The following is a 27,609-nucleotide window of genomic DNA, read 5'->3' on the forward strand; positions in this document are numbered from 1 at the left end:
TGTATCCAGAAACATCCGATATAATAATAAAACATTCTACTGATAAATCAATACTTTAACCCTAACTACTGATAGTATACTTTTGCTTTGGTAACGTTTTGAATGCAGGACTTTAACTTGTAGTGGAGTATTCCCACAGTGGGATATTAGTATGAGTACGTTTACTGCACTTTTACTACTGTGTTTAGACATGTACAGTACCAGTCAACAGTTTGTTCACACCTTCTCATTCAACTACTTATAATAATGTAAAATATAAAACATATTCTGGTTTGTTGAGCATTTGTTTGTTTACCACATAATTCCATATGTGTTCCTTTGGTTTGGATGTCTTCAATATTAATCTACAATGTAGATAAAAATAAAGAAAAATAAAGAAAAACCATTGAATGAGAAGGTGTGTCTAAACTTTGGACTGGTACTGTATATCTGAAGGATCCTGAGAATATTAGAAACGTAGTTCTGATACATCTGTGTTCATATTTTGGACTTTTATAATCTCCTTTTGAGTAAAGACGAGAGCAGAACAACACGTTTTCCCCCATAAATGTCCTCACATTATGATTTATGTACAGGGCAGGAGTTTTGTGATGCCCAGTTTCCTTTTCAGTCATTTTAAATAAAAAAAAGAAATACTTTTATTTTGAAGTACATTGAGTAGTATGAAATATACTATTTACATACATTTGACTTGTTCTGCGTATTTTAATAAATGTCCTCACATTATGATTTAAGTACAGGGCAGGAGTCATTTATAATATATAAAATATAAAACATATTCTGGTTTGTTGAGCATTTGTTTGTTTAACACATAATTCCATATGTGTTCCTTCATAGTTTGGATGTCTTCAATATTAATCTACAATGTAGATAAAAAATAAATAAATTAAATAACCATTGAATGAGAAGGTGTGTCCAAACTTTTGACTGGTTCTGAAGTTCGTCCTGATTTCAGTATAAAAGCAGAAGAATTGCGCTTTTATTCTGAAGGATCTTGACCGGAAGTGCTGCGGGTTTAAAGCCGTTGGAGTGAGAGCCGTTACGTCACACCTTACGACTCGTTACCGGAGCAACAGCGAACCTCAGACCTGCGATCCTGCTCCACTAACATGGTGAGTACTGAAGATATACACATATATAGACTTATATACAGTTATATAGAGTTATATACAGATATGTACAGATATATAGAGTCATGTTTAACTGCTTTGGCTTAACTGACATTTATACTTTAACGTTCAGATTCCTTGTTAGCTTAGCCTGCTAGCATGGAGGCTAACGGCGCTAACGTGCATGTGAAACAAAATGGCGGCCTCCCGCCAGGCTCCTCCCCCTCCAACGGCTCCCGGCGGCGGGAAACCGGCCTCCCCCTCCCTCAGTCATTACTGTCTGTCTCTGTGTTTGTGTGGTTTCTGTTTTTTATTGTCATAATTATGTTTATAATTATTATATATTTGGGGCCGAGGACCGTTTTTCTTGATGATGGGACGGAAACCGCGGCCGCCATTTTCTTTGAAGTTCAAGCAGCGGAGGCGGAGCTTAATTATATGCAGGATCAGGGGGCGTGGCCACAGCGTGTGACGCGGCTCTGAAATAATTAAATAGACCAGGGGGCGTGGCCACAGCGTGTGACGCGGCTCTGGAATAATTAAATAGATCAGGGGGCGTGGCCACAGAGTGTGACGCGGCACTGGAATAATTAAATATACCAGGGGGCGTGGCCACAGCGTGTGACGCGGCTCTGGAATAATTAAATAGATCAGGGGGCGTGGCCACAGAGTGTGACGCGGCACTGGAATAATTAAATAGACCAGGGGGCGTGGTCACAACGTGTGACGCGGCTCTGGAATAATTAAATATATCAGGGGCGTGGTCACAGTGTGACGCGGCTCTGGAATAATTAAATATATCAGGGGCGTGGCCACAGAGTGTGACGCGGCTCTGGAATAATTAAATATATTAGGGGGCGTGGCCACAGCGTGTGACGCGGCTCTGGAATAATCAAACAGTAATGTGATTTAACATTCATAAACCAGTGTAATCATTCTACTTAAGATATATTTTAAGATAAGAAAAAATATTTTCAATAGCGATGTGTCGCTTATTCTTACAATGGCTCCATATTATTTTATTTTCTTTAAAGTCCCTGTGTCCATGGTGGTGTGACATTATCACAGCATGTTCTGCTTAACATTATTATATTTAATATCCCAAACCAGAACGACTGATGCATCAAGTGAAGCTAAAAGGAATATTAAAGCAGGTGGTGAACCTGAAGCTGCACAGTCCTGCTGTGAGCTGGTGCCCATTATCTCCTGTAATTAATCCACCATGTGTTGAAGTATTGTATACATTCCATCCAGGTATTCACTCCTCTTTTCAGTAGACGCCACCTGAAATGGAGAGAAAGGAAAAGCAGAGCGGCGAGAGTGACCTTCCCTTTGAAACAACGCAGCACTTTGTGGTTACTGCTGTGTCATCCTGATTTTTAGCAGCTTTTCTCCTCTGATGAGTTACACATTGCCTTGTTCTCGTCCAGCGTGAGTGTATCTCTGTGCACGTGGGTCAGGCCGGCGTCCAGATCGGCAATGCATGCTGGGAGCTCTACTGCCTGGAACACGGGATCCAGCCTGATGGACAGAAGCCCAACGACAAGACCATCGGGGGAGGAGACAATTCCTTCAACACCTTCTTCAGTGAGACTGGAGCCGGGAAGCATGTCCCCAGAGCGGTCTTTGTGGACCTGGAGCCCACCGTCATCGGTACATTATTTATTCAATAAACACCGTGGTTGCTGCTTGATTTAGGAGAGCTAAGGCCTTGAGTCATTTTGATTTAACTGTCTCCTCAGATGAGGTGCGAACTGGGACCTACCGGCAGCTGTTCCACCCCGAGCAGCTGATCACTGGTAAGGAGGATGCAGCCAACAACTACGCCCGCGGACACTACACCATCGGCAAAGAGGTCATCGACCTGGTGCTGGACAGGATCCGCAAACTGGTGAGGAAAGGTCTTTACTAATGAAGCCTGTGATTAATTATTAATGTTAATGAAGTATCAGGAAAGGGTTTTCATCTCGGACTCACCTTATGACAACCAGGTAAACTACCTGTAAACTACCTGTAAAGGTAAACTACCCGTATTCAAGGTTTTGTGATCTGTTTTAGATTTATGCATGATTTTGGTTGTTGTGCTTAAGCATTTTTAAGGTCATTGAGAGAAAAGATGAACAGAAATACTACATTGAGTGTGCGGCCACTTTTCATATCAACACAGACAAAGTAGATGACTGATTTTATTTTTATTCTTTTTTTATTTTTGTCATATTTCCCTCGGACAGACTAACTCTCAAAACATCTTCGTTTTGTTCTAAACTTTGAACCCAGCATCTGCTGCTGCACCAGTGGCTCTGCTGACGATGACATTTATAATTGTCTTTAATAGGTTGACCAAAATGTGATAAAGAGTCCAATGATTCTTGATTACAAAAGTTCTGATGAGTAGTGAATAGTTTTGGTTTTAAATATGAACTATTTACAGACTGAAAACTGATTCACCTTTATAATAATTCACTACATGTTTAAAATATGCAAAAGCCTAATTCCCCCTCGCTAAGTCCGCCTTCAACACAGACTGTCCAATCACAGCCTAGCACAGTCCAGCTCAGAGCAGCTGCTGTGCTCCACAGACTCACTGGTTCCAGATGTTCAGGCTGGGTTAGTGGATTTGGAGCTCGTCATGTTAGACGTTGTGTAACGGTGATGCTCGTTACCTGGAGAGGTTCTAAAACGTTAGTGAAGCTGAAGTTGGAGTAATGTTCTTTTCTCTTTAATCTGCAGGACTATCTATAAACTGATGAATGAATGGCTCCCTCTAAACTGTATTATTGTGGTCTGTCCTCAGTCCGACCAGTGCACGGGTCTCCAGGGATTCCTGGTTTTCCACAGCTTCGGGGGGCGGCACTGGTTCTGGTTTCACCTCCCTGCTGCTGGAGCGTCTCTCTGTAGACTACGGCAAGAAGTCCAAGCTGGAGTTCGCCATCTACCCGGCTCCCCAGGTGTCCACGGCTGTGGTGGAGCCCTACAACGCCATCCTCACCACCCACACCACCCTGGAACACTCCGACTGCGCCTTCATGGTGGACAACGAGGCCATCTACGACATCTGCCGCAGGAACCTGGACATCGAGCGCCCCACCTACACCAACCTGAACCGGCTGATGAGTCAGATCGTGTCCTCCATCACCGCCTCCCTTCGTTTTGACGGGGCCCTCAACGTGGACCTGACGGAGTTCCAGACCAACCTGGTGCCGTACCCTCGTATCCACTTCCCTCTGGCCACCTACGCCCGGTCATCTCAGCAGAGAAGGCCTACCACGAGCAGTTAACCGTGGCTGAGATCACCAACGCCTGCTTCGAGCCCGCCAACCAGATGGTGAAGTGTGACCCTCGTCACGGTAAATACATGGCGTGCTGCCTCCTGTACCGCGGCGACGTGGTGCCCAAAGACGTCAACGCTGCCATCGCCACCATCAAAACCAAGCGCACCATCCAGTTTGTGGACTGGTGTCCCACCGGCTTCAAGGTGGGCATCAACTACCAGCCCCCACCGTGGTGCCTGGAGGAGACCTGGCCAAGGTGCAGCGGGCCGTGTGCATGCTGAGCAACACCACCGCCATCGCCGAGGCCTGGGCTCGACTCGACCACAAGTTCGACCTGATGTACGCCAAGAGGGCCTTCGTCCACTGGTACGTGGGGGAGGGGATGGAGGAGGGGGAGTTCTCAGAGGCCAGAGAGGACATGGCCGCCCTGGAGAAGGATTACGAGGAGGTCGGACTTGATTCTGTTGAGGGTGAAGGTGAAGAAGAGGGCGAGGAGTATTAGACAGAACCTCAAGCCGCTAGTTAAACAGGACCGATCATCCCACTGTGGCTTTAAATGCATTAAATGTTTGTTCTGTAAAAGGAGTTTGTTGGTTCCTCTCCCAGCGGGGAGCAGAGGGGAATATGGCTGCTGTTAAAGGGAAGAGGGAGATGATTTTCTTCTTGAATGTGTTCTAAGATCAAATGTTTTTTAATCCTCTAAACGTTCAGAGTTAAAGTCCTGACTGTCTAAGTAAAGTTCCTGTGGCATGTGAAGCTGTGCATCTGGTTATTGATCTGTGTGCAGAACCTTTTATTATCCATTTACTTTAATTTATTTCTCTTTTTGGTGATGAATGAAAACCAGTAGGGGCTCCCACTAACGACTAATAAGATATCAATTAATCTATGAGCTATTAAACAGATTGATTAATTACTATAACTATATACATTTCCTCAAAAAGAACGACCTTTGGGTTTATTTTGACAAACAGTAGGCTGTCTTTATTAAAAGCAGCACGACACTAACGTTAACCTCTGGAGACGCAGTGATGGAGTCCAGCATGTGATCACTTCTGCAGTAAACCTCACCTCTTCAGTCACGTGCTTTATAATAAAGCGTTGATTTCATCTTAAATACTCCCATGAAGCACCGGGCCCAGAGACCCGCGCATGCGCACTAAGGAGCTGAAAGCGAAAGTGTTTGTGTGAGTTGGTCTCCGCAGTCGTTCGTCGTTAGAGTCTCGGAGCAGTTTGACGTCCAGCGACGTGAAGAACGATGAACGTGGTTCCTCTCGTGTGTCTCTTTCTCCTGACTCGGTCCGGGACAACGTCTGCTGCTGGACACGGTGAGCACAAGATATATATCTAGATAATAATAATGTAATATATTGATCTATATATATATATATATATCGATATATATAATAATAATGTTATATATATTGATCTATATATATATCGATATATAATAATAATGTTATATATACACATATATATATATATATATATATATATATATTGATCTCCATCTCTGGAGTTATTCATCGGTCGGTCCTCAGAGCGTCGCAGCGTTTCTCAGGGCGTTGACTTCCTGCAGAGAAACGCGCTGCTCGATATCTACTCACAAGTATTCACATCCTGTACTGCAGTAAAAGTACTGATACCTCACTGAACAATACTTCACTACCAGTAAAAGTACTGATACCTCACTGAACAATACTTCACTACCAGTAAAAGTACTGATACCTCACTGAACAATACTTCACTACCAGTAAAAGTACTGATACCTCACTGAACAATACTTCACTACCAGTAAAAGTACTGATACCTCACTGAACAATACTTCACTACCAGTAAAAGTACTGCGTTCAAAAACCTGAGAGAAGTAAAAGTAGTCAAAGTATTGATTGGTCAGTATAATGTTTTCCTATCAGATGTTTCTGGATCAATATTCCTGCTGCATTAATGTGTATTTCATGTTAACTCCTTTATATCCTGTTTGTTGGTTTAACCCCTTATTGCCTGAATTTATTTACAATTATATAAACAATTAATTATTTGTGTTTTTTCGTCATGCAGATGCTAAATTAAGTGGAGATTGTTCATTTCAATATAGCACATACAAAAGATATAAATTTTGTTATGAGGCAAATTAGCGACATTAGGCATAATTCGGCTGCATTAAGACCGGAAGCGGTTTGAAGCGAATTCGCGTCAATAGTCTACAAGGGGTTAATCTGCATCAACGCATCATATTCTATAAAATCATCACGTGTTTGTAGAAAACATTAAAATATGAAAAGTAACTAAAGAACTCGAGTAAAGTACAAGTACTTGGAATAAGTACTTAAGTAAGTACTTGTCAGAGTAGATGTACTTAGTTACATTCTACCAGTGTATTTGTAACAATTCACTGATGTTTCTCATGAAATATGAAATCTGGATGTTCCTGCTGCCTGAGAGCTACTGAGAGTCTGGAGGATAGATTTTATTCAGGAGCTAATAATAATAATAATAATAATAATAATTCAATTATAATATTAATAATGTTGATAATAATAATAATAATAATGCAATAAGATTCAGAGCACGTTGTTTCTTTTTCCTGATTAACTCCAGTTCTTCTCTTCAGGTATTTTTTCATGCAGCAGCTTGTTTAAGTGTTTCTGAGGAAAGAGATCATATAATAATTATAATAATGATCATATAATAATAAAGCTGTTGGTCTGGTCCTCCTGCTCTGCGGTGTTGATGTTCGTCATCACTTGTTCATTATTAATGAGAGAAGTGGCTGCAGACGAGTGTAAAAAATAAGGATTAGATCAAAGAAATGTGGAAAATATGAATATATGTAAAAACCTCAAATGTATTAATATGTAAACAGACAATCTAGAGGGAAGTGCAAAGGATAATCTGATGACAAAGAGAAAGACGAGCTCAAAGAACGAGAAAAGTTTCTTGTTATTTCCTTTACGTCTGTCTGAACTTAAATACTCCATGTTTTTATCTTCCAGAAGTCATCATAGTGGAAGAAGACAGTGATGTTATCTTACCTTGTTCCCTCGACTCCAAGGAGAACATCGTAGCAGCTCTCTTTGACTGGAAGAAAGTAGCTCAGAGAGATCAAGGTCGGAAGGACGTTTTCCTTTATGATGCAGGTGATCATTACAACAACGGCCGTGATGGTCAGAGTCCAGAGTTCAGAGGACGAGTCTCACATTTTCCAGATCAACTGAATCACGGCAACGCGTCCATAATCATCAGGAACACGAAGGTGGAGGACACTGGGAACTACACCTGTGATTTTCCACGTCTTCAGACACCTCAAACGTTCTCCGTTGAGCTTGTTGTTGGTGAGTGTTGTAATAAAACAGGTCAGCAGTCTAGAGATGAAATCTGCTGTGAACACTCGTTGTACGAGCAGATTGTTTCTTCCATACTCCGACCTGAACGCGTCCAGGACTGACACCAAGCAGTCACATCTGTGAACGTTTATCAGTTTAGATGGAAAAACTAAATCTGTTCAATTAACAGGGAAACACATTTCTGTTTTATTGTCTGACAATGTTTCACAATCACTCTAACTCATGTTTTGTTTTACCTTTTAGATCCCTTCTTAAGAGACAGATCAGGAGAACGCACAGGTGAGTCCTGATGGCGATGACGTCAGGCTCCACCTGATGTGTCTGCACCTCACAGCAACATCTGGGGTCGCCTGCAACCTCCGCGCTTTATAACATTAAGAGACAGATCAGGAGACAAGTCCTGATTGACGTCAGGCTCCACCTGTCCCATGCATGACGTCATCCACAGCCCTTTACCTGTGGAAACCTCTCTGTGCTGAACTGACCGGGGTCTCTGTTCTCTGTGTTCACTTCACTTTAGAGAGACTGGAACATGTGGAAACATAAGAGATATATATATATATATATATATGTATATATATATATATATATATATATATATATATATATACACACATATATATATATATGTATATATATGTATATATATATGTATATAATGCAGGTAGAATCTAACCGGGAGTGTAGAGAGAAGTTCAGAGTGTTTACAGAGTGAACAGTAATAGATAGAACAAATATAGAATGGAGAAGAAACTGGAAGATGTGGAAAGATAAGATATATATATATATATATATATATATATATATATATATATATATATATATATATATATATATATATATATATATATATATATATATATAATAATGACGTTCAGCTGTTACAGTGCAGTAAAGTATGAGAAAAATAAATAATATATTCACATATATTAAGTGTATAGGAGCAGGTTTAAGTACAAGACAAGATTATAGAAAGACAATATGTACACAATTAACAAATTAATATATTATGTGAATATAAAAAAATATATACGCTAACATCTCTTAAGTCTGTGGAAATAAAGGTTTATTTGAAAAATTAAAAATGCATTTTCTACTACGACGTGTAAAAATAGTGTTTATTGTGCTTCATTAAAAAACACAATACAAACTTAATCAACTAAATTTTCAATTAATGTAAACATAACTAGAACTAAGCAGTTATAAGCATCCAAGGAAAAAATCTTCATCAGTTTTTGTTGAAAATGTTTTAGAGAGGTGTTTGTTATATTTTACATTAAAACATATATTTTACAAAAAAGAAAATTATAAAAATAAAAGCCCTCCAGTCAAATCTTTCATGAACTTCACTTTGCTACGAAGGCAGAAGTTCAACAGATTGTAGGATTCATTTTCATTCATGTTAAAATATTTTACACCAACACGTCTAAAACACAATAATATTAGTGGTCTGCATACATTTAGAAGAACATATGTTTCATATTTCATAACTAGATTTAATGTGCAGCTCATTTACAGTAAGTTTAAAGGTTAAAACATGTTTAAATATCAGGATTTTCCTTTTTTCTCTGTTTTAAACCACATTTAAATGCAGAGAAGGGATGAAATAAACATCCTGATATTATATTTTTAATTCTCTAATTATCTTTTATGATCTATTGTTTCTATTATCTTCTCAGGTGCTGCTCCAGAGCCTTATATTAGGACACTTCATGAAGCAAAGTACTGGAGGCTGCTGCAGTGTGAAGCTCATGGAAATCCTCGACCTGAAGTAGAATGGCAGGACAGATCTGGAAACAAACTTCCTGCTGATAAACCAGAGTTCTCAGAGAGAGGAAGCATCTTCTACGTCAATCTCAACATCACTGTGAAGGAGACGGACCTCTATCGCTGTGTAGCCACACAGGAGACCCTCAGTCATCAGATTCATGCTGTGATCCCTGTGACTATAAGTGGTGAGTTTCTTCATACGTCATTCTTTAACATTCTTAATTTATACATTAACATTTCCTGGTAATAATTTGTTAACATGGAGTCACATAAAGTGTTTACTGGATAAAGTTAACTTGACACAAAATGGTGAAACAGTTCTGAGTGTAAATAAATAAATAACTTTAATTCTTCTCCAGTAAAAGAAGCAACAACTGTCTCCTCTCTCCTCTCAGTAAATAATAATAATATAATATAATGATGATTATAATAAACACAACAATAAATATTATAATAATAAAAATGAGTATGACAATAACTATAATAATAATAATAATAATATCATACTTTGTTCTGCTAAAATAAATATCTCAAAATATTAAAAAGTTATTGTGAATATTAAACCATCAGAAGCTGATGAAGATCTTCTGAATGGACTTTAAAGATGAATTCAGATTCATAAATCATGATCATAGCTGTGGATTCACAGATCAATAAATCATCAGATACAGATTGATCTGTGATCTCCTGTGAGCTGAAACAGAAGAATTGTATTCAGACTATTTTATTTACTAGAGCTGTGAAACTGAATCTGAGTCTCTCCGTGTTCTCAAAGAAGAAGGTGTAAATGTTCATTAGATTGTTCACGGGTAAAATAATGTGCAGATGTGAAGTCTGTTGAGACGTAAATGGTCCGTGAAGAAGTTCCTCATGTTCAGTCCGTGTGGACTTTGTCTGAAGTGTGTCAATGAAAGGACGTGTTTGTCTCTGAGCTCTCAGTTAAAGCTGCTGTTGAACTGGACCACGTTCTACTGAGAGCTGGTTCTGGTTCTGCTCCTCTCTGTTCACTGAATGTGAAGAACTCCTCTGAGGAGAAAGCAGTCAGAACAACAGCACACTGACTGACCTCAGGGATCAAACATAGAAGTCAATCAGCTCCTCACAGCAGGAACCTTTCTGGAGGATCAATGACACTGATCAGCTGGACCTGATAAAGAGGACACTCAGTGACAACACCAGGGCTGCTCATTAAAGACTCCATGTTTCATGTTTCACAACGTTTCATATCTGACTTTAATAGAAAGTAGAGTCAACACATCAGAAACACATTCATGAGATCAGAGAAAGATTTCAGCTCAACAAATAAACTCTCTGATCTCGTTACTGAACTCAAAGTAACCTGTGATGAAGACGAAGTCTTTACCAGATGAAGATGTTTCATAGTGAGTCATGGGGCTGGTTAATAATTCAACATGATGGTTTATCGTCTTTCAGTGGAATCATATAGTGATAAAATCATAAAAGGAGATATCATAACTAGGTGATGGTATCGGTAGGATTTTATTGATACTCGTGCTCTCATCAATACTCTTATCGGTTCTTTATGATTGTTGACAGTTATTCATAAAAGATTCATCATGTCATTATTATTGTTGTAGGGAAACAAATAGTCTTTATTGAGCAGAAATAGAAGAAGTTCTAAATCTATAAATAAATTCTCAGCTAATCAATAATCGTTGATAATCCGTGCATGTGACAGAGAGAGGAGGTTTGAGACGAGGACGTCTCACTACAGAACTCCTAAAGAACAGACAGCAGAACCGTTAACTCTGGACCTCATCAATACTCCGTGTTTACTCCTTTAGAACCGGTTCCTGTTCAGAGTTTTGGGGGTTCCTCATCGTGAAACACAACAACGTCGTCTAACTTGATAGAAACAAACACACTGACTCAGACTTCTCAGACGATCTGATGTGAAACATTTGAGGGAAAATCATTTGAAGATTTGTGGTTTTGTTTTTTACGTCTCACTTTATGTCACGACTCGTTTTAATGAGATCAACAAACAGATATTTATTTATTTATTCTCTATAACTTTACTAGAAACTGTTTTGATCATTTTGTTCTAAAGTTCTTGATGAAATGAGAAGAAGTTATTTTCATTTGTTAAAGTATTTAATTCACAGAGTTTCTAAAAACAGTCTTCACCACGAGGTTATTTCATGACTATTTATTTATTGATGAGCAGAAAACATGCTGCTTGGTGAAGAATCTGGTTCTGGAGAAATGAGAGGACTTCTATCAGGATGGAGGATTCAGGAGGAAGATGATGAAGACTCATCAACATCTTCAGTTTTTCTCTTTGTCTGATGTTTAATCTGCTGAGTCACATTCTGATGTTCTACTTTCTCTTTCAGCTTCCTCCCCTGGAGCAGCTGGTAACGTTGTTATGGTTGCTGTGTCGGTCCTCATCACTCTTTTGTCCCAACAAACAAAAATTTAAAGAAGGTAAGTTAAAAGTATTTAATCAGCATGTTCCACAGACTCTTGATTTGTTCTTCATGTTTAGAGTTCTGTCAGTTGTTTCATCTCCTCAGTGTTTCAGCTTTCTGTTGGTGGAATCAAGTCAGCTGAGTTCTTCTTGAATATAACTTTATTTTCCTTCCTGATGATCCAACATCAAAGAACAGAGACCCAACAGAAGAGGAGATGATCTAACAAAAGGGAACCATGAATGAAGAGCAGGGAACCAACCTTCAGGAGACCCTCCGATATCCTGACTCCACATGTTTCTGTGTGATCTCCTGCTTAACAATCATATTATTCAATAACTAATCGGTCATAACTGAAGTTAATGTAATGAACGTTACTCTGCTTTTCAATTTACTGTTTTTATGTAAATTCTGTTAAAATTTGCATCTCGTGTCCTCATGTCTTCATGTCCTCGTGTCCTCATGTCTTCATGTCCTCGTGTCCTCGTGTCCTCCAGTGTGAGAGGATGAAGGAGGGACATTTAAGCTGTGTAAATGTAGTCCGTTCATCAGATCTGATCCTGCTGCTTGTAGTTCTTAAAGCTCACTGACTGTCACGCTGTCAAAGAAATGTGAAGATTTAGCAGCTAAAGTGAAATATAATGTGACTTATTGTTTATTTTTGATATATTGTTTTTATATTTGCATTGTTTGGGACAAGCATGTGCTGCTTCTTGTTGTTTCTTCAGGTGCTGATCCAGGAACAGCTACACACTGAATACACACTCAGTGTCCAGTTTATTAGGGACAGCAGCTCCTGTTCCTTCATCATTTAATGCCAACGTTTGAATAAAACATGAAGAATGTTGCTGATGTTTCTGTGTTTTGATAAAAGAAACAAACTACAAACAAAAACACTTCTGATGTTTCTCATATTTATCTCTATATATAATTATACATTTCAGATGAATACCTCTTCTTTACAAGAGAAATGACATCACATGAAAACACTCCAAGACCACATCTTTTTTTAAATAGTGAATACTCAGTATCATTTTGTTGAATTTCTTATAACGTTAATAATAATGTTCTTTTCAAAACTAACCAGTTAAGTTTAGTTCATTTGTTTGTTTAAATCAAAACTACATTATTAGTTATAGATTTTAGTTAAATGTTCCTTTAGTGTGCTTTTAAATAAAAAGGAACAAACATGCTTTAATCAGAGGCCAATTTTTTTTTCTTCATTTTAAATGAACCTGAATTTCTTTGGTTTATAGTTTTTAATTATTTACTGATTGTGATTCTGAATAAAAAATGAGACCTTTAATATTTTTTTAGTAAACTCTTTAAACACAAGGATTCTCCAAGGCACACTGCTATGGAGGACGAAAAATGACATAAGTATAATTAAATACATAAATGCTTAAATAATTGTATGAATAAATACAGAAATAAATAAATGCTTAAATAAATGTTTGAATACAGAAATAAATAAGTAAAATAATAATTAAATGCTGAAATAAATAAATGCTTTAATAAATACTGAAATTAATAAAAATATAAATAAATAAATAAAAGTTAATAATCAAACAGGACATAAATACATATCCATTTATTTCTACATTTCTTTTCACTTACATTTATTTATTTCTGTGTCTGTATGCTAATGAGGTGGGAGGTCTTCACCTCTGTCTAAAGCGGGATTGGTTACAGGAGTGTGATGGATCCTCTCCTGCTTCTGCCTGAATAGATGACCTGTGTACAGCAACGTTGAAGTTGTTTGCCCGCCAGCTAACCGTTAGCAGAGGTCAAAGTCGTTGGCATTTGTTTTAAGGCCGGTTTATTCATGGCATTGTTTTTAGAAGACATTTCCAGCCACCTGCTCTGGAGGCTCACCTGTTATGGGGCTCACCTGCTCTGGAGGCTCACCTGCTCTGGAGGCTCACCTGCTCTGGAGGCTCACCTGCTCTGGAGGCTCACCTGCTCTGGAGGCTCACCTGCTCTGAGGCTCACCTGTTCTGGAGGCTCACCTGTTCTGGAGGCTCACCTGTTCTGGAGGCTCACCTGCTCTGAGGCTCACCTGCTCTGGAGGCTCACCTGCTCTGGAGGCTCACCGCTGGGGAGACAGCTCAGGTGTTCAGAGGATGGCTCAGTACGGAATAAGGTCGTTTTACCTTTCGTCTGTTTACATTTACGAAATGTTTAATGATTGTAACGTTGACGTTGTTTACCTTGTCTCCATCATAATTACTTTTCATATATTGTTTGTATTGTTCATCGTGTTAAGTGTAGATGCTGTTCAACTTAACGTAGAGTTAACTAGCTGCAGCTAATCTAACATCACAGCGAGTATAAACATTATTCTAAAACTTATAATTAATTGATTACATTCTGGTAATTAGTCTATGCTTTTAGTGGTACAACATTTCATAGATCGCAGCGAGGGAGCTGCTCTGAAACCCTGACCCAGAATCAGGTCGTCTGCAAGTGATTTAGCACCAGGTTCTCCACAAACATGCGGTGCGAGATAGGAGAGGAACGACCATCACCCAACCCTGTCTACTCACCGACCATCATCCAACCCTGTCTACTCACCGACCATCATCCAACCCTGTCTACTCACCGACCATCATCCAACCCTGTCTACTCACCGACCATCATCCAACCCTGTCTACTCACCGACCATCATCCAACCCTGTCTACTCACCGACCATCATCCAACCCTGTCTACTCACCGACCATCATCCAACCCTGTCTACTCACCGACCATCATCCAACCCTGTCTACTCACCGACCGAAGCCGGTTATCCGGGGCGCTATGGTATCTGACTTAGAGGCGTTCAGTCATAACACACAGGTGGTAGCTTCACCATCGGCTCCTCTGTACTGAGCAGGATTACTATTGCAACAACACATCATCAGTAGGGTAAAACTAACCTGTCTCACGACGGTCTAAACCCAGCTCACGTTCCACAAGCCAGTTATCCCTGTGGTAACTTTTCTGACACCTCCTGCTTAAAACCCAAACAGTCAGAAGGATCGTGAGGCCGCTTTCACGGTCTGTATTCATACTGAAGATCAAGATCAAGCGAGCTTTTGGCCTTCTGCTCCACGGGAGGTTTCTGTCCTCCCTGAGCTCGCCTTAGGACACCTGCGTTACCGTTTGACAGGTGTACCGTGAACATACCGCCCAGTCAAATAAACATTAACCATCTCAAAGACTCACTTCACTGTAGATGTTTGTACTCAGTGTAACAGTCAATATTAACGAGGGGGGGGGAAATAACTAAAGGGGGACCAACAACGCCACCTGGGGAATTACACCCCAGGAAATATAGAACAAAGAAAGTTAAACTATGATATTACAGAAATAATAATGACACAGGTTCAAGAACTAAAGAGGCAGAGACAATAACTATATTAATCATTTCTTTTATTACAATAACTAAATAAAAGAAAAAAGGAGCAAAACCAAAGCAAACCAAACAGCAAAACAGGGGTTATGTAACCCAGCAAACCAAAGGTCAAACAATGAAACAGAAAAGGGAAAATAACACAAAAGCAAACTGAACCACAGCAACCAAAACAAAATAGCAAACGGAACCAAAACAAAACAAAACAGCTAACCAGAACAACTAAAACCATACAAAACAGCAGCAGGGGATCCTAAAAACAAGAGACACTAATTAATAAAAGTTCAAATGGGAACTCACAACTATTAGAAAGCGGGGACCCTACTCACCACCCTAGGAGGCAACCAACAGAGGCTGAATTCAGCCATCTTGGCCCTTTTATCTGCACCTGGGTGCAGGGGGAGGAGCTTAGATGGGGTTGCATTCGCAACCCCTACTGAGGTTCACCACAATCTACCCCCTGGGTTTTTAATCGTCGGCCCGACGATTTACATTTACTGCCATGGCCTAAACACCACACAGCCACTAAGCACGGGCATCAGAGAGTTAGCAGCCCCAATAGCACTACTCCCAGCAACCTGAGGAAGATGGTGAAGGTTTGGGTGTCTGCCTGCGGTTGGACGGGTAGTTCTTCTCAGGGAGGCCTCACTGGTGCTTGGAATTTCAATGCTAGTTGTTGAATACGCTGGGCCTTCGCTTGGCTGAGATGTAGCAACAGCACGAGTTTGGTTTGGTGAGAGGGTGCTGATGACAGGCCGCGCTGGTAGGTGGTTTCTTGGGACAGCCATGGGTTCAGAGGTCACTACAGCCCAGTCGCTATCAAACGATGACTCATCTGCTGAGATGGATCCCATCTGTTCAGGGGGTTCACTGGGGGGACAATCCACAGCACAATCCACTTTGCCTTTTATGAGAGAACGATGAACATGCTTTACCTGCTGGGGGTTATGCACCGGAGCCACAGTATACACAGACCCTCCCATGCCAGGGGCCTTCAGTACTTTATACACTGTTGAGCTCCAGATGTCTTGAATTTTGTGACGGCCCCTTACACTGGTGTCTTTGAGGAAGACCAGCTGACCTTCTTGCAGTGGGACATCACGAACATGCCTGTCATAGTGTTCCTTCCGCCGGGCAGCTGCAGCTTCCAGATGCCTGGTTGTACTCTCGAAAGCATGACGTAGCCGTGTCTGGTGTTCCACGATCCAATCATGGGGGTGGCCAGGTACAGGTTCAGGTACTCTGCCCAACAGAAAATCAACAGGTAATTGTGGGTCTTGGCCAAACATCAGGAAAAACGGAGACTCACCAGTCGACTGATGTGCTGTTGTATTGTATGCAAAGGTCACTTGGGGCAGGTAGCTGGACCAGTCTCTCTTTTTGGTGATGGGCAGAGTGCGGAGAAGGTTGTGTAAGGTGCGGTTGAACCTCTCACATTGACCATTTCCAGCTGGATGGTAGGGTGTGGTGCGGCTCTTCTCAATGCCGTACATCTGGCAGAGCTGCTGGATGAGGTTGCTTTCAAAGTTCCTGCCCTGGTCAGAGTGGAGGCGACCAGGCACACCGAACCTGCAGAACCACTCATTAACCAATACTCTGCCCACTGTGGATGCTCGCTGGTCATGAGTTGGGATGGCTTGTGTATACTTCGAAAAGACATCGGTCATGACCAGGATGTTCTCTGCCCCATTCTTCGAAGGCTCCAGGATGGTGAAATCGATGGCCAGGATCTGATTTGGACGTGAAGCTAGCAAGTGACCCATATAAGCACAGGCAGTAGGTTGAGTGTGTTTGGATACCTGGCAGCGTTCACATTCCCGACACCATTGCTTGATGTCGTGGTGCATCCCCGGCCAATAGCACCGCAGACGGACCAGCTCTGTTGTTCGCTCAACACCTTGGTGCCCATGTTCATTGTGCAACTGCTGAAGTACCTGTGTCTTGAGCGATGTAGGGAGTACTAACTGGAGCACTTCATCTCCTCTAGGGATGGTGACACGGCGATAGAGCACCCCTCCTTGCTCCACCAGCCGGTCCCACTGTTTGATCAGCACCAGGACTTCTTTGGAGGCCTGCCGTCGCTCAGCTGCATCCGGGGCCCTCTTTCTGGTCCAAAACGTCAGGAACTCTCGGATTACTGGATCAGCTTCCTGTAAGCCATGCAAGTCAGGGGGGGAGTAGCAAGGGAAAGCTGAAACAGAAGCCTGGGTCACTCGATTCTCCACAACAACCTGTTGTAGCAATTCCGGGACTGATGTGCCTGAAGCTACATACTCCGATGCTTGAATGCTTGGTGGATGTTGCCTGGAAAGTGCATCTGCATTCTTGTTGCTTTTACCGGGCCTGTATTTGATGGAAAAGTCAAAGGAAGCCAACTGTGCAGCCCAACGGTGCTCGGTAGCACCAAGCTTGGCTGTGGACAGGTGGCTGAGGGGATTATTGTCTGTATACACCACACACTTCTGTCCCAATAGATAGTCCCGGAATTTTTCAGTCATAGCCCATTTAAGGGCGAGAAATTCCAATTTCATGGAGCTGTAGTTTGTCATGTTGCGTTCTGTTGGCTTAAGACCACGGCTTGCGTAGGCAATAGGTCTGACCTTTCCCTGCTGTTCTTGGGACAGTACAGCACCCAGTCCGTTGTAGCTGGCATCAACCTCCAAGATGAAGGGTGATGAAAAGTTAGCATAGGCCAGGACTGGAGTTGACACCAACCTTTTCTTCAGCCCCTCGAAGCTTTGCTCACACTCCTCTGTCCATGCAGCATGAAGGCTTCTACCTAATGGTTTCCGGGCTTTGGTGCCAGTGAGTTGAGCTACTAGGCGATGTAAAGGGGCTGCCAGCTTTGCAAACCCCTCCACAAAACGTCTGTAGTAGCTGGCAAATCCTAGAAAAGAGCGCAGCTCTGACACATGGTTAGGTCTTGGCCACCCTGCAACAGCCTCGATTTTGCCAGGATCAGTGGCTACACCTTCTCTAGAAATGATGTGACCTAGGTAGTTCACCTCTCGTCTGAAGAAGGAACACTTCTCCAACTTGGCTTTCAGTCCTTCTTGCTGTAGGCGACCCAACACGGCATCCATGCGTTGAATATGTTCTGTCACAGTGGCAGAAAAAACAACAACATCATCCAAATACAACAACAATGACTGACCATGTTGGTCCCCAAAGATCCTCTCCATCAATCTTTGGAAAGTGCTTGGGGCGTTGCACAAACCAAAAGGCATCCGGTTCCACTCAAACAACCCAAAAGGGGTACAGAATGCCGTCTTTGCCTTGTCCCTCTCTGTGACAGGTACTTGATGGTACCCAGCAGCCAGGTCCAATGTGGAGAACCAGTGGGCCCCTGATAATGCATCAAGGGATTCTTCAATACGGGGCAAGGGGAACGCATCCTTGCGAGTCTTGCTGTTCAAAAGCCGGTAGTCCACACACAACCGAAGGCTGCCGTCTTTCTTTTTCACCAGCACAATGGGAGAGGCAAAGGGGCTGCTACTTTCTCTGATGACCTGTGCATCCAGAAGTTGGCGAATGTGGGCTTTTGCCGACTCATACTCTGAAGGTGGGATACGCCGATATCGCTGGCGCACTGGCACGTCATCTAGTAGTGGAACATCGTGAGAAATTAGGTTAGTACAACCTAAATCTCCCTCATAGGCTGAAAAGATACCACTGTATTTCTGCAGTAGCAGCCTAACTTGACACTGCTCGTCCTGAGTGAGTGCTGTTAAATCAACTGCAGCGACCTTATCCTGCACTGAACTGGTAGTCTGTGAAGAGACTGTAACTTCTACCCCCTCCTCCACAAGGTTATCAGGTGAGTTGGCAAAGTGAGCTTCACTAACAGTACCTAGAATGGTATTGGGGTATAGTACAACACCCTGGGTCCCCACATTGACAATGGGAATATATACAGTACCTTTAACCATGTGAACCAGGGCAGGAGAAGCTAATAGCCCTGCAGGCAAGCCACTGCTGCTGGGCTCAAACAAAATCTGATCGGCCAAATGTTGGGGACCTGTGGCTGCCACCATTTTCATAGTACCCCCTGGGACTCTGCAAACCCTTCCCCTTTTTACCCTTACACAACCTGAACGTTCAGGAGGGGCTTTCGTTTGGACCCAATGACACTGCTGAAGAGCCTGCTGAATGGGTGTGGGGGCCTGTAACACAGAAGGCAAGTCAAAGAGGGCAGGCCCATGTTGCACAAACAACTCCCCGTAACATTCTTTGATGATGTTCATTCCCAGTACACCAGGGACTAAGGCTACACTATGTGGAGTGTTTCTGACAACCAACACCCCCCGTCTTTTAACAGTTTTTCCACAAAGCTGTACGTCTAATTCTAGATAACCCACATATGGAATTGCTAACCCATTTGCAGCACTTAATCTGAGCCAATTACAAGACTGGAGTTTTTCTAGGCCCCAGGGCTCAAAATGCTGCAAAAAGAAACTCTCGGTTATCGTTGACACCATTGATCCAGTGTCCACTAAGCAAGGAACCTGCACCCCTCCCATAAGTACAGCAATATTTGGACATGCAGAAACCAATCTTTCATGACTAGCAGCAACATTGGAGCCAGATGAGCCCCCACCTGAACTTTGGCTCAATGGTTCAGGGGTGGAAGTTTCCCTGATTTCTGGGGCGGGACATGGGTTGTGTGGCAGCAGGAGCTTGCTGGGGCTGTATAGCTGCATAATCCTCTCTACACTCCCTAGCAAAGTGACCTGGTTTTTGACATCTCATACAGATCACCGTTCTCTTACCATGCCCTGACTGAGTTCTAGGGCCTTCCTTAAGGGCTGTAAGGCCCTTCGTGAGGTGGATCAGTTGCTCTTGCTGGTTACGGAGGATTTCCTTCAGTTTACTCAACTCAGAACTGAAGGACGAGTTACCTGCCCCCTGGTGCTTGGACTGATTACCTTGTACAGTTTGCTGGTAACCAAATGCACTGGGAACAGAATAGCTTCTGCCCCTTGCACCCCCAGGCATCCCTTCTTGTTCCCATCTAATAGCCTCAGCACGGACCTCTATCAAGGTGGCGGTAGGGTGGCCCCGGACAAACTGCTTTAGTTCTCTGCGAAGGGAACAATCAAACACATGTTCAACAAATTGATCTCTCAACAACACCTCCCTATTTAGTGAACCATGAGGGGATTTTTGTACCACCTTCTCCATCAAACACATTAATGCATGCGAGAACTCTTGTAACGTTTCATCATCTTGTTGCTTCTTGGAAAAGAAGTCTTCCTGCAGGGACACATATGATTTTGTACACCCAAAGAGTTCTTTTAATATACGCAGAACCTTATCTGGATCTGCCCTTTCTTCTGGGGACCGATATTTAATTTCTTCTCTTGCTTCTCCCTCCAGGTGATCATAGATGAAGAGCGCTTGGTCCGCTGGAGACAGGTGACGAGCTCGTACGCAGGCGTGGACCTCTTCAATCCACTCCCCAATGATTAGTCCTGTCCTGCCCCGAAAGAGTGGGCATTTCCGGTCTCTGGGGAAATGAATCAGTCTCTCAGTTACTGTAGGAGCTGAAGAGAGTCCAGGAGCTGAGGAGGTGTTGGGCCAAGGCAGGTGAGCCTCTCGCTCTTGACGCATGTGTTGATTCTCCGCTTGCAGCTGAGTGACCAAGTCCCTTAATTGGGCGACCTCCTCCGCCATGAGGAAACTGTCCGTGCCAGGAACTGCCCGGCACCTGCTGCTGTTTTGTAGAAATAATAAACCTTAACAAACTACGTACAAATCAATTGGGTTGTGGGAAAAAAATGAAAACTACAAGTCTCTGCCTGAAAGTAATCCTGTCGACAACGCCAAGATGTGGCGGAGCTCAGTGTAACAGTCAATATTAACGAGGGGAGGGGGAAATAACTAAAGAGGGACCAACAACGCCACCTGGGGAATTACACCCCAGGAAATATAGAACAAAGAAAGTTAAACTATGATATTACAGAAATAATAAGGACACAGGTTCAAGAACTAAAGAGGCAGAGACAATAACTATATTAACCATTTCTTTTATTACAATAACTAAATAAAAGAAAAAAGGAGCAAAACCAAAGCAAACCAAACAGCAAAACAGGGGTTATGTAACCCAGCAAACCAAAGGTCAAACAATGAAACAGAAAAGGGAAAATAACACAAAAGCAAACTGAACCACAGCAACCAAAACAAAATAGCAAACGGAACCAAAACAAAACAAAACAGCTAACCAGAACAACTAAAACCATACAAAACAGCAGCAGGGGATCCTAAAAACAAGAGACACTAATTAATAAAAGTTCAAATGGGAACTCACAACTATTAGAAAGCGGGGACCCTACTCACCACCCTAGGAGGCAACCAACAGAGGCTGAATTCAGCCATCTTGGCCCTTTTATCTGCACCTGGGTGCAGGGGGAGGAGCTTAGATGGGGTTGCATTCGCAACCCCTACTGAGGTTCACCACATCTCTCTCTCTCTCTCTCTCTCTCTCTCTCTCTGTCTCTCTCTCTGTCTCTCTCTCTATCTCTCTCTCTCTCTCTCTCTCTCTCTCTCTCTCTCTCTCTCTCTCTGTCTCTCTCTCTCTCTCTCTGTCTCTGTCTCTCTCTCTCTCTCTCTCTCTCTCTCTCTCTCTCTGTCTGTCTCTCTGTCTCTGTCTCTGTCTCTGTCTCTCTCTCTCTCTGTCTGTCTCTCTCTCTCTGTCTCTCTCTGTCTCTCTCTCTCTGTCTCTCTGTCTCTCTCTCTCTCTCTCTCTGTCTGTCTCTCTCTCTCTCTCTCTCAGCACATGTTGGTATTGTACACTGCTATAGTCAGTTAGTTACAGGTCCTTGTGTCAGACTGGTCTATTGTAGCTTCTGTTGTTCGCTGGGTGTTCATAGCTGATGCTGTATTTAGGTCAGTAAATGTGTATTTTAAGGCGCTAATGTTACTGTATGGAAATAATACACATTGCTAGTTTGTGGGATGGCAGCACTCATTTTCAAAAGTTGAATTAACTGAAAGACTGTAATGCTGAAATGTAAATCACACTAAGTGCCATAATGATAATTTTCTCTAGCACCAGACCTGTTATAACGTTTTATAAATATGTTCTGTTCCTCTTCATAGGACATCATGTTGGTGAAGGTGAGATATGGTGAAGGTCAGAAGTATGTTAAAGTGTCTGAAGAAGGCTATGACGACTTCAATACATTTCTTCAGAAAGGTTTGATTACCTTTTCTACACAGCCCTGATTGTTTGAGTATGCTGATCATGACTAATTAAGTTTCACTTACCATGTTGGTCAATTTTAATTGTGTCACACAAGCAATTGTGGCACCTGGGAAACTTTAGTGGCTGAGATTACTTGCAAATTATTATTTTGTTTATTTTTTATTACTTTTGGTCCCCCTTCACCATTATATATCTGGTTAGTATTATTTAAAATACTTTGTCCCTTTTTTAAATGGGGGAAATATTTATCTGTATGTGTCTGTTTTTTGTTCTATGTAAAAGTGTTTTTCTTAATTTTTCTTTGATTAATATTCTCTCTCAGTCTTAGAAAAGTTAGGTCTACCACTCCAGACTGAGCTGCACTGACAGGTGAGTCAGGGACAGAGGTGGATGCAGACGTGTTTGATGAGCTTTTACAAGCAGGGAACCTTACAATCATGGTGTCCACAGAACAGTCTGCAGGTAAGACTTGTGGATCCACCACCAGAAGTACTGTAATGCTAACAAGGTTTATTAAGACCTTCTGTAGTTGGGAGTTAATCCTGTGACACCTTTTGGAGGGCTGAAGGTATGTGTATGTTCTCTCCTCAGTGGAGATTACCCAAAATAGGTTGTAAGGGGGCCTTGAGCTCCTGAACAGTAATTATTTTATTTGACTGCTTATGTATATTCATATACAGTATGGATTTCATTTATCTGTCTTACAGTTGTGCTTCAAGATCTATGGTACACTTCATTTGAGTCACACATGTCAGACACCTCATCTGTGTCAGATGCTTCAACCTCAGCGGTGTCAGTTTCATCAGATGCAACAATAGTTCCTGAGAGAGACAGTGGAGCAGAAAGAAGCCACAGTGATCGTGAATCAGCCAGAGAGGTACACAGACCTACATTTTTGTAATGAATCAAACGTGTTATTAATCCTCAAACACAAATATATTCTGCAGATGATCTATGATTTTGTTGCAGGAAAGCCTAACATGATGACTTCCTTTTGTGATTCTTCTATATCTTTTAGATGGTCAGAGATGTTCTACAGTCCAAGCCAGGTATGACAAAAGCAAGACATTGATGGATGGTGCACGGCGACAGATGGTAAACCTACTGGTGGCTGACATGATGGAAGTTCATGGGTTGGACTGAATGTTCCCTTTGGTGCCAATCATGTTTTCACAAATACTGTTATTAATGTCCATTTTGAAAACAGTTGCTAAATTGCTAAAAGCAATTGATTACTGTTCTCCTAAAGCAATAAGGCATACTTTTAAAGCTTGGAAAAATAATATTTTCTATTTTTTAAAGGAGGATCCCGCCAACCTATGTGCGAACAAAATATGCTCTTGGCATCATCACTCTGTTTCCCTGTCTCAGAGATCCATACTCAGAAAATGGATATGTAAGTTAAGTTTATAAATGTGTGGCCTATATTAGAATTTATGGAATGTATATGTGTGTTTGTTGTACAATTGCCCTGTAGTGCTGTGGCCTCTGTGTTCTCAGTTTAGCTTATTCTTTTTCATTTTTTAGGAGCACTACTATGACGCAGAGAGTGGATCTGGCTACTGGGCCTGGAGGATAAAGACAGTGCAGCGCTGCTGTTCAGTCCCGGAGATGCTCCACCAGCGCTGCCTATCAAGATGGTCCAAAGAGCAAGAGGGAGTTTCTCCTGACTTGCAAGCAACTGATTGGTGAGGAATGCTGTGAGGCAATATCCTTAATGAAGCATTCAGCTGATGGATCAGTTGTCAAAGAGAAGATGAAGGCAACATTTCAGTACCGGCAAGCACTGGTTCCAGACCAGCAAGGCTCCTCAACAGTCCTGGATGTGTTCCCGCGTTTCCTCCATACTCCTGGCTTGGTAAGAAAGACATGCCTAATTTTGAATAACTTATTTGTAAACAATTACTGTAGACATACAGGTTGAGTTGCACAAGCTTTCAAATATTGGAAGTTCTCTAGTGGATGGTCTTATGTCTGGGAGGGGTTGCAAGGACTCAAAGTGTTTCTTCTGTAGATTGATCAAGACTTCACCATGATGTTTGGAGAGGAGGCTTCTGGGCGATTTTTGGCAAAATGGCCCACTTTCTTCCAACCAAGGATCTTGGCAGACTGCAAGAACCAGAATTCAAATGAGTTGGGTGAGTGTTTCTAATGAGTTGGGTGAGTGTTTCCTCTTTAAAATATTTTGTTTACGTAAAAGCTTCTGAGACCTTTAAATCAAATCTGTTGCATAATCATGATTTAAGTGTATTTTCAGTTGTAAATGATTATGACAATGTTATATTTTCATCTACTTTGCCCCAAGGTTGGGACAGTGACCTGTCAAGCATTCTGCTGTTGGTTCACCTACTTCCCCAACCTCAAAAGGCCACAAGAAGAATGCTAAAATTAGCTCATATCAAGCTGTCAATCATGTTGTGAGATATCTGAGGGTAGGCATTATTATTATTATTTTTTAATGCAATTGTTATAACACTGACACCACTTTTATTTGAATGCTCATAGTGCTCTATATCTCTACGTTTTTGCAGATTGGAACCAGTGTTGAGACCTTCCTTGCACGTTTGGAACCAGGACAGCCCTTCCTGCTGTGCGTTGGTGAACAGAAGAACAACATTCAACGGTTCTATGTCATCGTTGACCACAAGGCCATCCCTTGCAAGGCCCAGACATCCCTGGCCGCCTTCGATGAACTCTTCAAAGCACACTTCATCTTCAGTGTTAACTACCATGAATCCCTCAACAGCTTCTACACGTTCATCCAAACCACGGTGTTCAACATAGACGTGGGAAGTGCCAAGGAATGTCCCAGAGTCAAAGAGCTCAGAGCAAGGTTCCTGCACACTGACATTTGAAGTGACACACGTCGTTTGATTTAAAAAATGCTCATTTGTTTTATTTGTAAGGGACACCACAAAAGTTTTGCATTGCTATGTCAGCATTTGAAATTTCACCATGGTTTGTATCCGGGAAAGACATTACGTTTGAAATGTGGTGAGCCGGAATGTTCCTTATCATTTTGCACTTATTCAGGGTTAAAGAAACACCTCCTCCGTTTGCACAGGGACACTGGTTCAACAAATACTATGGACAATGTGGACACTCAAAGACAAAGGGATGAGCCATCAAGTTCTCAGGCAGTCTGTACTGACACCAGTAACCACCAGGTTACTGTTAACAAGCAGCATGTGTTAAACATGTGTGGTTCTGTTGTAGCACAGTTACAAGCATCAGGTGTTGCTGAGAGCACTGTCCAAGCAATGGTAGGGTCCATGGAAGAGCTTGTAAATGATATTCATAGACAAGCAAGAGATTCTGTTCTCAATTGCACTTCAGAGATTCACGGCACGGATTTAGGAAAAAGATGGAAAACAGTTTTGATCAACTAGAAAATCCCTTTACATTCTTTAATACAGGAGCCAAACGACAGAGGTTCTTTGAGGAAAAGTGGGAAATTGTTGAACCTGTTGAATACGTTCTTGGGGTCAGATTTGATGTACGCAGAGATGGAACGACAGGAGTTTACAATCAGATACCTGTAACGGATACATTTGTGTATGTACCTTTATTGGGAACCCTGAAGTCTATGTTTAAGAACAGTGGACTTTGTGACATTTTTCTGCAGGCAAAACAACATGAAGAAGGTACTTATAAAGATATATGTGATGGTTCATACTTTAAAAGTAATGATTTGTTTTCCCGGCAAAAACATGCTCTACAGATTCAACTTTATTATGACGATTTTGAGACAGCAAATCCCTTAGGCTCAAAGAAGGGTTACACAAACCTGGTTGTATTTACTTTATATTGAGAAACCTCCCCCCAAAATGTAATTCCGTATTGATGAATATTCATGTTGTGGCACTATTTCATTCACAAGACCTGAAAAAATATGGATTTGATGCAATACTAAAGCCTCTCATTGATGATGAACTGAAGGAATAGAGGTGCCTTTCTCTGACTCGCCATTGCTAGGATCTGTTGTTCAAGTAACAGGTGATAATCTAGGTTTACACGGGCTGTTTGGTTTTGTTGAGTCTTTCAGCGCAACATATTGTTGTAGGTTTTGTTTAACTACTAAGGAAGATTTACAGTCTGTCTTCACAGAAGATGACCCCAGCATGGTTTTTGGTACAAAGGAGATCCATACAGATCATTGTGCAGCACTGCAGGAAAATCCTATCTTGGTTACAACATTTGGTGTCAAGAAGACATGCTTGCTCAACACGTTACGCTTTTCCCACACCTCTGATAACTACGCGGTTGACATCATGCACGATTTGCTTGAAGGTGTAGTGCAATACGAACTGAAACTTGTCTTTCAGTACCTTGTCAATAAGAAGTACCTATCTCTGGAAACACTGTCACAGAGGATCCAACGTTTCAACTATGGTTATATTGAGAGACGAAACAGGCCAAGTGGGTTGAAAATGGATGAGAGTAGCAAAGATCTTGGATTGAATATAATTCAGTCATGGTGTCTTTTGCGAAATGCTCCCATTATTTTTGGTGATGTAGTTGAAAGAAACAACAGTTATTGGAATTTGCTTGTCCTCTTGATTCAGATTGTGAATATAGTCTTTTCACCGATGATTACAAATGGTATGACATATTATTTGAAGCATTTAATTAATGATCACCACAAGCTGTTCAGATCTTTGTTTCCTGAGAGAAGACTTATTCCAAAGCATCACTTTATGATACATTATCCAAGGTGTATTCGAAAAATAGGTCCACTCCTCCACGTATGGTGCATGAGATTTGAGGCCAAACATAATTTTTCCAAAAGATCAGTTAAGAATTTCAAAAATATCACAAAAACCTTGGTAAGACAACACCAGAGACAACTAGCTTATCACTGGGAGAATTTCCATTTTCAGAGGTTTGAGTTTGGTCCAGTGCGGGAGGAAATGATTGACAGCTTGGAGGGTGGTGAGACTTTAAGTGCAGTGTTTAATGTAAATGCATACTGTGACATGTCAACTACTAACTGGGTGAAGAACTATGGAACTGAGTATCAAATTGGAATGTTTGTTTTGATTAGAACGGATACAGAAATTCCTGTTTGTGGAAAGATCATCAA

The 27,609-nt window shown here is 41.7% G+C and overlaps 1 protein-coding gene and 1 pseudogene across 3 annotated transcripts; both read left to right on the plus strand.

Annotated features, from left to right (window-relative positions):
* The first annotated feature begins 1,002 nt into the window (after positions 1 to 1,002).
* Positions 1,003 to 4,998, plus strand: LOC129116421 (tubulin alpha-1B chain-like; annotated as a pseudogene).
* Positions 4,999 to 5,596: 598 nt separating this feature from the next.
* LOC129116423 (CD276 antigen homolog) lies at positions 5,597 to 12,777 on the plus strand. 3 transcript variants are annotated; one of them, XM_054627323.1, is made up of 6 exons: positions 5,597 to 5,709; positions 7,378 to 7,716; positions 7,972 to 8,007; positions 9,408 to 9,683; positions 11,856 to 11,946; positions 12,124 to 12,777. In XM_054627323.1, exons 1-5 carry the CDS (start codon positions 5,640 to 5,642, stop codon positions 11,939 to 11,941), a joined length of 807 nt encoding a protein of 268 aa, XP_054483298.1. In that variant the 5' UTR covers positions 5,597 to 5,639; the 3' UTR covers positions 11,942 to 11,946; positions 12,124 to 12,777. The 3 variants fall into 3 exon arrangements, with proteins under 3 accessions (XP_054483298.1, XP_054483299.1, XP_054483300.1); XM_054627324.1 differs by having other exon boundaries at positions 12,129 to 12,777; XM_054627325.1 differs by lacking the exon at positions 7,972 to 8,007.
* The last annotated feature ends 14,832 nt before the right edge of the window (positions 12,778 to 27,609 follow it).

This window comes from Anoplopoma fimbria, unplaced genomic scaffold, assembly GCF_027596085.1.
Source record: "Anoplopoma fimbria isolate UVic2021 breed Golden Eagle Sablefish unplaced genomic scaffold, Afim_UVic_2022 Un_contig_8562_pilon_pilon, whole genome shotgun sequence".
NCBI lineage: Eukaryota > Metazoa > Chordata > Actinopteri > Perciformes > Anoplopomatidae > Anoplopoma > Anoplopoma fimbria.

What these genes read in the sequence shown, in the direction of transcription:
- LOC129116423 (XM_054627323.1), top strand. Translation starts at nt 5,640, where the DNA reads ATGAACGTGGTTCCTCTCGTGTGTCTCTTTCTCCTGACTCGGTCCGGG. An exon ending in AACGTCTGCTGCTGGACACG is followed by an intron (nt 5,710 to 7,377) that starts GTGAGCACAAGA and finishes TTTATCTTCCAG; the next exon opens with AAGTCATCATAGTGGAAGAA. An exon ending in CAGATCAGGAGAACGCACAG is followed by an intron (nt 8,008 to 9,407) that starts GTGAGTCCTGAT and finishes TTATCTTCTCAG; the next exon opens with GTGCTGCTCCAGAGCCTTAT.